Here is an 11,522-nt window from a genome sequence, read left to right on the forward strand (position 1 = left end):
TCTTTAAAAAAATTGTTTCAGTTAAAAATTACAGCCTATAGGAAATGAATGGGAAATATAAAAAATACAAAGCAATTTTCTGTGGTACTGTCTACAAATCAGCCATGATAAAGTAGTATTTGATATTGTCTAAGTATATATCCAAAGGGAAAACCTAATAAAAGTAAGTAATGTCTAAAAATACCCTTACAAACAACTGGGGAATACCCAGCCAAATATATATTTGCAGACATCTAGAGGTTGCACTATAGTATAACATGATTTTGACATGAATACCACCAATCTGCCTTCCGTGCATTATATTTTAAATAACTCATGCTCTATTTTTAAACTTAAACGCTGTATTAATTGAAAATAAATATTCAAATATTATAATTATTTTATGTAGAAATAAATGTGCATAATTTAGAGGTGTGTTTGTCTAGTACAATAATATCCCCTCAAAAATACAAAATATTAAAGAGTAAATATTATCAAAACAAAATATAGTACATTCCTTTTTAAAAAGTTATCCTTTTTGTCTCCTGTTCACAAGTGTGACACAATAAGGAATACCAAAGGGTTATATAAAGATTTGTATCTAATCTTTTTTTCACTTTTAATCACTCGAAAAAACAACATCAAAGTTCTGCACTTCTGGCATATTAAATGTGTAATGAACTGGTTAAAATGTCATATCAACGTGCTAGGAAGTTAGGTTTAGCGCTGTCAGAATGAATTCTGCCGTTCATATCAAGTGCTCAGGAAGCAGTGGACCTCCTCTAAATTCAGCTGGCATTGTCTGTTCACAGTGTGCACCGGGAAAAGGCAAATAGATTAGACATTGGTTCATCTGCTCCTATGTGCTGTAACAAAGGCATATTGGGAGAGGAGAATTGACTGACTAAATTTCAGTCTTTCAATTTAAGATCCATTCATCTCTTTTGAATATATTTTGATATGTAAATGCTTATAAACATAATATAAATAAATATGAATGCGAATTAATATAATACACATGTAGGAGAGCATAACATAAAAAATAAGTCCTATCAATCTTACAATTTTAACTCGATTTTGTGAATCATGGGAATTGCTAGATTAAACAGGTGTTATTAAACAGGTTCTGTTATTCAAAATAAATGAAATATGACTTTGTAGAATGCACTGTAGATTCAAACAACAAAAAGAAGAAAAGTTATTATTGTCTACAATTACTGTAACACAATATTTGAGCATAAATCTTACTGATTAAAGACCAATAAGAAAAAGGTTTTTTTAAGCAAACACAGTTTTCATACCTGGTCTAAGTATCTGCAGAAACTTCATTTCTGTGATGACCTGCTCCCTTGTCTCTTAAGCCTCGGTTTGTACACCGCTGTGAAGAGGTCCAAAAGTTAATTCTGTGTGGCATCTACTCTCTCCAAAAACTAGTGCCTCCATGTTCAAATAAAAGAGGTATTAGGGGGAGAGAGAGAGAGAGAGAGAGAGAGAGAGAGAGAGAGAGGAGAGAGAGAGAGGAGAGAGAGAGAGAGGAGAGGAGAGAGAGAGAGAGTGAGAGAGATAGAGCTTCATGAATACATTTTTCAACCTAAATCAAATATGCTTCATGATTTGATTGTTTATATTTTTATTAAGTTTTATGTCATTAAGTTTATGATTTCAAGACTGCAAATATGGAAATGTATAGAGTTAAGTATTTATATAAATAAAAACTAATAATAATAAACATTATTTTGCAATTAGGAGGGTGTTATTTGTATAAAGCAGTGTTCAAAACTTATTTATAGATAATTTTATTGTTTTTACACAAGTAAACATCCTTCATTAAACTTTAAAAAGCTAAAGAAAAAAACTTGATTTTATGTAAAATTACAGTTATAATTTTTTTTACGAGAAGTTATTTTACGTTCTTTTTTTCTGGAACCACAGCTGCCAGAAAAATTGCCGTTTTTTTACAGGATTTAAAAAAATATATATATATATATATTTATATATATTGTAGGGCTTCATAATATGCCCATATAATATTTCTTAAAAGTGTTCATTTCGAAATGTTCACCTTTATATCCCTTAAATATCCCTTTTTTCTTCTTCTATTCCGTGGAAACAAGTGTCTGTATTAAAAACTTCACTCAATGGTGTTTTTCGGTGAAAAAAACAGCTTTCCCTCAATACAAAACTACAACAACTTCGATATCATCATCGTCATCATCATCATCAATTGCGCACGTTTCCGCGTGCGTCTAGACGCAACGCGCCGGAAGGCGTGTGTGCACTGCGTCTCCGCCGTCAATGCAAACGAAGTAAGAAGCACCGAGAGTCAAAGCTAAAATCCGCATTCAAGACAAGATGGCAGGGTTGCCCCGCAGGATCATTAAGGTAATCGTGAAGTGAGACACACTGCACATTTTTAGTCTATCTTTGTTTATCATAACTCCACGAAATCCTCAAATATCATTGTAATTATCAGCCAAAGAGAAGCGACAGATGGCTTAGCGTTTGGCACTGTATTTGTTAGCCACTTCCGTTTCGGTACATTCAGTCGTATCCCGAATATGGGTGGGTTAAAAATACATTCACCGCTGTGAAAAATGGCGGAGGGCCTGTGTCTTATTCATTACTATTTGGGGCACAGAATCAAAAGCATTAAGAAATGACAAACGTTCCCATACTAACTGAAGTCTAAATGAGAGTGGCTCGCTCGCGGCCATTCATTGCTTAAGCTCGAGCTGTTGTGTGTGTGAGCTCGCGAGACTGCTAACAGCTCCAGAGACGGCTAGCTAGGCGTAAAAACTTAGTAATATAATCCGATTTAAGCAGTCACAATTATTTTCACAACGATTTTACATATAGATGATATATGTATACCATTGTTACTGCGTGTAGGATGTCTATCTGGCCATTTAGGGCACGAACATTTGCAATATAATTTGTCTCGCTCGCTTCCTGTTGGCTAGGGAAGCTGTTGCGATGCTTTTGCTAAACGAGCTAATGACTGCAGGCCCAAAACAGCAGAAATGTCAAATAAAACACAACATGAGGTAACATTAATTAAAGAACGGCCCATCCTAAATGAGAATTGTTGTTTATTCTCACGGAAAATGTCAACATTTGTGACGTTGGAGGAAAGCGACAGTTCATCCAAAAATCATATTAAAATCGTCATCGTTTATTAACTTATGGTGTTGAAAACCAAAACCAAAATATTTATGTCCGTCTGGAACGCAGAAGGAAATGTTAGACAGAAACAAAGTCTCCATTCACTTTCATTGTGTGAAAAATGCAAAATTCTAGTCTCACAGCTAAACGTCATATTCCTTTTGAACAGCAGGAGTGATCAAATAATGGCAGAATTTTCTTTTAAAAAACACAATGAAAATAACTCTTATGAACAGATTTATGGCTAGTGAAATTACGTAAATGGCTTCCTCCTGATAAAAATGCCTTTGGTTTCATTTTATTGTACAGTACGTGCACTTACATGTATCAGTGCACTTACATGTATCAGTGTACTTAAGAAAGTACTATGTAATGTAAGGTAACTAAATGGGTTAAGGTTAGGTTCAGGGTTATTACCCAGTTACTGTAACACCTATAAGACGCACATCGTATAAATGCGGAACAGGACTGTAAAATAATGCTACCGTGAGTCTGAATGCATATGTTTCTGCATCTTTTGTGTATATTATCAAGAAGGTTTCTCGCTTTGCGTTGTCCACTACTGCTGTTGTCCAGTAATTAATGCTTATATGTCGAGCACTTCCAGGAATGTTTGACCACAGGGAGGAAACATTCTTTTATTTGCACCGTCCTCTGAATAAGACATTGTTGCAGTTGGTTTGCGTGTGAAATGAAGTGGGTGGGATGGGAATGCATCCTTGATGGCCCGTTCCCCAAGCATGAGACCATGACAGGGAGCCCCTCTCTTGTCTGTGTTTGCTCTGCATGGTTTTGTCTGTAGGATATCTGAAACATGCGAGGAATTTCATTCTGAGCACAATGTATATGCTAGGTTAAATGATCAAAGTAATGTAACGAATGTGATGATAAACCGTTTGAGAGTCGTCATCACACGATAAACCCCTCTAGATCGTCACATTAAGGTCCTGATCGTGCAGTCAGGCATTAATTGATTAATACACATTAGGCTATTCCTTACATGATTGCGCTATAGTGTACGATTTATAATATTACAAAAGATTTCTATTTCAATTAAATGTTGTTCTTTTGAACTTTCTATTCATCAAAGATAAAGATCTTGAAAACTTGTTTGTTGATGATGATGATGATGATGATGATAAATTATTCTTGAGCTGCGAATTGATTTCTGAAGGATCACGTGACACTGAAAACTGGAGTAATAATGCTGAAAATTCAGCTTTGCTATAACAGGAAAAAATTACATTTTAAGATCTATTTAAATAGAAGTTATTTTAAATTCAATTTTCAAAAACATTTAAAAAAAAGTCCAACCCCAAACATTTGAAGGGTCATTTTACATTAGATCTTTCTTGGTTGGTTGATTGATTTTGAATTGTATATGACAGCTTTTATTAACCAGCATCAGGATTATACAAATATATAATGCTAGATTTGTTTAGTTGAAATACTGGAAATAGAATATTCTTATAGAAGAGTCTTGTTTTACAGGTTCATTATCATATGGGCAAAGAACCCTCCTTTTTTGAACCAGGGTGCAGAACAGGTGTGGTAGCTTTTGAACATAAGTTTATAACACTGAGATTGTAATATCCACTTTTTGGCATGAGTTCTCAGATGCCAAACAGTCAATCTATAAGGTGTAGAGTGCAGCAGCAGTTCTCAGATGAACAACATCTCCAGACTCAAGCATTCCACAGGTGATATCAGATTCTCATTAGTCATATGGGTGTGTGTTTCCAAAGGACTGTCAGGGTCAGCAAAGTGTCTGTCTTGATTGGCTTGTAATGGCTGTCAGTTTCACCCTTGTATTCTTGGTTTTAGATGAAAATGTTTCTGGAACATGGGTTGTATTTTGAGATATTACTCCATGTTAAATATCATTGAGGAGTGCAAGATGCAGATACAGGACTGCAATCAAGACTGATCATGTAATAAAAAGATATAAAACCGTGCTTGATATTGAAATAGCAAGATACTGTATTTTCTAATGTGGTGCAAACTAAGAAAGTGTTTACTGAAAACATTTATAGTGCCTAACCAGTAACATTTGTGGTGATGTAAGATCGTCCTCTGCCCTACTGAAGGTTAAGGATACTGTATTATCTGTAAATATTCTAGTTCTGACATTGGTAACTATATTTAAGCACACATAAAGTTTGTGACTTTGTTGAAATGTATAACTTTTCCTGTTTTCCATGGTTAACATAGTTGTGCATATGAAAGTTTACATGTTTTTGAAAGGAGTCTCTTATGCGCACAAAGGTTGCATTTATATGATCAAAATACAGTACAAGCATTATTATTGGGAAATAATTACATTTTAAATTGCATTTAATATGTAATTTATTCCTGCGATGACCAAGCTGAATTTTCAACATCATTACTCCAGTTTAGTGTCACATGATCCTTCAGAAATCACTTCTAATTGGCTGATTTGCTGCATAAGAAACATTTCTTATTTTTATCAGTGTTGAAAACGGTTATGATCTTTTTTTTTCCGGATTTAATAAAACGTCCAAAATAATAGGATTTATTTGAAATAAGCGAGAGTTCTTTTAAATGGTTTTGTCTACAAATAAGAATGTAGGACTCGAATTTTACCATGTTTAAATTCATTTAAATTCAGCCATTTTGACCCTAAAATCAGTGCTGAAAGTCTATCAAAAGTCTAACCTGACTTGTCAGTCCATGAATCACTTTGCTGTACAGGTTTGTTTGCCATTGGTATGTTGTTGATGCAGGACAATTTGTCTTTTGTTACATAGCCAATTAGCCATTGTGCAAGGTAACAAGGTGAAGTTATACCACTTTTTCAAAAGAAAAAATTCTGTTGTCATTGTGTACATTATATGTTGGCTCTTTCTACTGTTTTGTTTACTCCCGTGTACTCGACCGTCTCACTGCCAGTGCTTTGGCTAATCAGCTGAGTGTGTAGAGATGCCTTATGTTCCAGCCAGCCTAATTGATCTTGTTTCCAATGCTTGTGTGTAGGAAACACAGCGTTTGTTGGCAGAGCCGGTGCCAGGTATAAAGGCAGAGCCAGATGAGGGGAACGCTCGCTACTTCCACGTGGTCATCGCCGGACCTCAAGACTCCCCCTTTGAGGGGGGAACTTTTAAACTTGAACTCTTTCTTCCTGAAGAATATCCCATGGCAGCTCCGAAAGTACGCTTCATGACCAAAATATATCACCCTAATGTAGACAAGCTGGGAAGAATATGTCTAGATATTTTGAAAGGTGAGAGACCATTTTAATCCATCTTCTAAAACTTTCAGATTATACTGATTTTTACTCATCATGATCTAAACATGATTAAGAGTTTAATGTTTTAATTCTGTTGTAATTGAATGCCATTATTTTTATAGCAATATTTACTCTGATGATCATCACTAGATTTTCCATTTATTAGTTATCAGTTATTCATTCTGAAAGGCCTTTTTCTAACATGTCATGCAGATTTAATTTTTATTCAGCAAGGATACATCACATTGACCAAAAGTGACAGTAAAGACATTTACAATGTTACAAAAGATTTCAAGATTTTCTCTTTCTATTCATCAGAGAATCCTGAAAATGTATCAAGGGGTTCACAAAAATCTTAAGCACTACTTTGTATTCATCAAAGAATTGTAAAACATATCATGGTTTCAACAAAAAATATTAAGCAGCACAACTGTTTTCAACATTGATGATAATAATAATAATCTGTATAATAATAATTGGCCTGATGAAGAGCCTGCGTGCTCGAAACGTAACATACGCAATGCGATAGCTGTCTTGAAAATAAATATTTTTGATAATTTTGGAGCTTAGGTGTTGCCGACTTTATATATTTTTTACTTGATAATAATAATAAGAAATGTTTCTTGAGCAGAGCACCAGATCAGTATATTAGAATGATTTCTGAAGGATCATGTGACACTGAAGACTGGAGTAATGGCTTATTGTCAATTCATTTATCAGTGAGAATGCTAGATATTACAATATCAATATTTATCATTAATTGTCAAGATTGTTTGTTTGTATCTGATGCCCATATAGAGAGAGAGCACAGAAAATGGGAGAAGCAGAAAATTGCCAAAAATAAACGCATACATAAGAACATATTTAACATTTTTATTCAAAATATTTCTTTATTAATTTCTGAAGTCTGTGCTAGTACTGGGAAAATGTTGGACAGTAGAAATGTTAAATGATGTCTTGTCTTTTTCACCCCCTTTTAGGTGAAGTAGGCGATAAAACGTACTATTAAAATAAGCGACATTAGGATCTTGTCCCTAGAGAGTATGGGAGAAAAATGAATGTGTCATGATTTCTGGAAAATACTCATTTTATCTTTACCTCATAGCAATGGCAGTTTGAATCTATAAAATGTTATAGCTCCCTTACCTGACATGTACATACTGTGAAAAATGTGCCCATTTAATCTCTTTAGGAAGATTGAGGATCTCAGATTACACTTTTGACCCCATAGAGAATGATCCCTCTGCTCAACTGTACATGGCTAGACTTAGCGCATATGAAAGCTAGCAGGTACTTTTCTCCTAATGCTCTTTCTCTTGTTGATCTCTCTCCATGAACAGATAAGTGGTCTCCAGCCTTGCAGATCCGCACAGTGCTGCTATCAATCCAGGCATTACTAAGTGCACCCAACCCTGATGATCCTCTAGCAAATGATGTCGCAGAGCAGTGGAAGTCTAACGAAGCTCAAGCCATAGAGACAGGTGGGTGCTGGTTAAATACGTTTAAAGGGATGGTTCAATGAAGAATAGATATTGCTAATGTTTATTTGTCCGCTTGTTCCACATTGATTTAAATCAGAGGTTTTTCTGGGAGCTTTTAGAGGCCAGTGGCACTACTTCATTAGCTGTGTTTCCATTGTCGAGACAAAAGCGAGCGTGCTAGTGCGTGCCTGGGCCAGTCGCGTTTCCACTGTCACTTCCGGGGCTTGATCGGGCCTCATCTGGGATTCCTCGGGGTCAACAGCCAGGGGTTTTTGGCCCACCAAATACCTTGGTCCAAATCGGTCCAACTGGGGCTCGAGGAGTGATCATGAACAAAGGCGGAGTCAGGAGAGGGTCAACACAGCTGTTTTCTAACCTCAACATTTAAAACAATTTTCAGCTCAAACTTCCTTTCAGACACCAGTGAGTGTTTAAAATAACGTCAGATTGCGATCCAATGGGGATTCTGATCACTGTATGAGGCAGAAATATATTTACATGTGATGCTAAAGGCTGCTTATGCTAACCATTGTGAAACTAAATACACATATGAATATGGAAAATACCAGAGACCTTCATATATAATCATATACCGGTTGATACCGGACTTGAACTTAGACTTGTTATAAATTACTCTCCGGTTAACAACACGTATAACTCCTGTTTTCTGTCCGTGAGCTCCCTCTGTTGCTCTGGCTGAAAGGATAACGGTATAGTGAGACAGGAGAGATCTTTTAAACCTCCTTAGAGCACATCATTTCATGGGAAATGCTCATTCTTTCTTAAGAAATGTGATGTGAACAAATAAATGGGAAGCGGGTGCGACAGAATAAGTATGTGTTCTCTTTTTATATAGTTTTCAGTCTGCTAGGTGTGACATTATTCTATGGAGGCGGGTTTTAGGGTAGCTCTAGGGGGCGACTAACCTGACAGTGGAAACGCAGCTTAATTTTAGCCTTGAGGCTATTGGCCCCACCGGCACGCTGTTAGTCCTGGCTCTCACTGGCCTGATGATGGAAAAGCGGCTATTGATAATCTTTCTGTCGCAAAGGATAATGCAGAATAGTTATTTTCATGTTGCGGTCTTTGAAGTACATTGTTTGGCTATTGCTAATTAGAGAAAATCCACACCCTTTTTATTCACACAACTGTAGTTGAAGTCAGTTTTGTGCTGAAGATGCCAAGTAATTTATCTCTACAGAGTGGAACTCTGCATTAACTCTGCATTTGTTTGTCTTTTTCAGCTCGAACATGGACCAGGCTTTATGCCGGAAACAATATTGAAGTCTAGAAATGTTTGGGGGCACGAAAAGAGAAAAAAAAAAAATGGAAGTCAAGAGTGAACAACTCCATGTTCTGCCAAGACCTATTCATTTTCATGTAAAGGACACAGTCTTAGGAAACAAAAAAAAATTATGATAAACTGAAAAGAATATATTAACAAAAGTAAACAGAAAACTTCAGACAATTTGTGATTTAAATGCACATTAGTACAAAAAAACACACACGCGTCTTTGTCCTGATTCACTGCTGTTCTGATGCATGGGCAGATGATCTACTCATACGGCTTTCTTTTACAGTGGTTGGGGAGGTAGCCACAGACTTCTGCTATGAAGCGTCCATTAAAACTGACTGTCATTTTGTCTGTCCCATTGCATTTTTTGGGAGGGGGGGGTAACTTTTTATATTTCTTTTAACCTTTTTTTTCTTCTCATTGCTCTTTGTTAATGAGGAGCAGCAGACTAGCCCCTGTTTAGAACACTTGTCAGACCTACCCTCTTAGAAAAAAACCTAGCAAAAAAGTATAGGTTCTTTAAAACGGAAAAGAGACGCAAGATTGAAACCACATGCAAACAATTTCACCTAGGAAATGGTTCAACTGGAAAGTCTTTCCACCATCACAGAAACTGTTGAAGATGTAAACCCTAATGTAGAATTTGTTCTGGACTATGGGTAAGGTAGAGCCTAGAGAGAAGGGAGAATTTGCGTAATATTTCTTTAGTATAACAATTCTGTCATCATATCCGGTTTTTAGTGTTTTGTTTTATCTATCTTGCCACCGCTGTACTAATTGCACTCTTGAAACTCCATTGCGTGCTTTTATTCTTGTGTCCATCACAGTCCAGTGCATTGAGATTCATTTGTCTGTTTCTTCCCTTCAGCATTTATTTTGAAACGCCAAGGTTGCAGGAGACTGGAGATGAATGATAAATAGTACGATTTTAGTAAAGGGATGAGGGGTGGGAATGTTTGCAGAAACATTGCAAAAGATCAATAAAGGCTTTGTCTCAATTTCCTCGATTGGTCTTTGGTTAAAATGTCAACTTCAAATCTGTTTGTAAATTCCTGCTTTCTATAGAAGGGGGAAAAAAATCCTACTTTATAAAATGTGATGACAACGGTCCACACACATATTTCTGTTCTTTCTGTAAATAAAATCTGTTGATTAATAAGAAATATTTATGTGGTGCTTTTATTACATTTCTGAGAATAAGCAGGTTAACTGCTCACTTGTTTTTTCTTATGCTGTTCTCCTACCTTTCAGTAGGCTTTCATAAGAAAATGTTAGTCACATCTTAAAGTTTATCATGACTCCAAAATAACCTGGAGCGATCAATTACAGATTTATTTCACTTAAAGAAATTCCACCAAGTAGCCTAGATCTTTAAAGGATTTTGTGACTTCTGAAGATGGTTGTTCATCATCATCATTAAATTAATTGTCATAAATTATATGAACTGTTAATAATTAAGGATTTACGGGTTACACATTTAAGTTGGTTTCCCATGCAATTTCACAGAATTGCTCTTTTGTTGTTAGTAACGCGAAGTCCGACTCCTTTCTATGAATCGGTTCTTTTCATAGAATCGGTTCTTTCACTCAACTGGTTTCAAAGAAACGGTTAAACGCTTCGCCGATCAGACTGCCTGACATTACGGTTATGGTCAGTCTCTTTTAGAACATTAATACGTTGTTTAGACAATTCTTAAACTAAATTACATCTGTTGGCTGCAAAGTTGCACGTTTTAATAAAAAAATTGTGTGGTGAGAAAACTGTTAACGTTAGGTAACTCATTTCAACTATTAAAGTAACGCTCTTTTCCTTCCATAAGTCAAATCCTCGATTCACTCTTGGTTTATCAAGTGTAACCTGTCAAAATAAAAATCAGTGAATCGTTTATTCAAGAATATTTCGGACGGTTCAGTCCGTTATAGGCTATTAGATAATGTTTTGTGAAACGGTTCAGCATCGAAAAGATCCGACTTAAAATAATTATTAGTTTACTGTCTGATTAACTCTGAAAACTATTCCATTAAAGGGATAGTTCACCCAAAAATGTAAATGTTGTCATAATTTACTCACCCTCATGTTGTTCCAAACAAACCTGTATGAATGTCTTTCTTCCGTTTAAAACAAAAGAAGATATTTTAAAGAATGTTGGTAACCTGACAGTTGGCGGTAGCCCAAAAAAAAAATACTATGGAAGTCAATGGATGCCGTCAACTGTCACCAACATTCTTTAAAATAACTTCTTTTGTGTTCAACAGAAGAAAGAAACTCAAACAGGTTTGGAACAACATTAGGAGTAGTAAATTGTGACACATTTTTTATTTTTGTGTGAACTATCCCTTTAATACTCAGGTACCAGCAG

General features: G+C 35.7%; 1 protein-coding gene and 1 long non-coding RNA gene across 2 annotated transcripts; one reads left to right on the forward strand and one right to left on the reverse strand.

Moving 5' to 3' along the window:
* The first annotated feature begins 2,207 nt into the window (after positions 1-2,207).
* ube2na (ubiquitin-conjugating enzyme E2Na) lies at positions 2,208-10,326 on the forward strand. Its single transcript, XM_082182020.1, has 4 exons — positions 2,208-2,361; positions 6,136-6,382; positions 7,729-7,869; positions 9,114-10,326. Exons 1-4 carry the CDS (start codon positions 2,332-2,334, stop codon positions 9,158-9,160), a joined length of 465 nt encoding a protein of 154 aa, XP_082038146.1. The 5' UTR covers positions 2,208-2,331; the 3' UTR covers positions 9,161-10,326.
* Positions 10,006-11,387, reverse strand: LOC309507686. The gene is made up of 2 exons (XR_014209210.1): positions 10,832-11,387; positions 10,006-10,778 (listed from the first exon to the last, which is right to left on the reverse strand). It is a non-coding gene; the product is annotated as an uncharacterized lncRNA (long non-coding RNA).
* Between the last annotated feature and the right edge of the window lie 135 nt (positions 11,388-11,522).

Source organism: Leuciscus leuciscus (genome assembly GCF_965113295.1).
Source record: "Leuciscus leuciscus genome assembly, chromosome: 10".
Classification (NCBI taxonomy): Eukaryota; Metazoa; Chordata; class Actinopteri; order Cypriniformes; family Leuciscidae; genus Leuciscus; species Leuciscus leuciscus.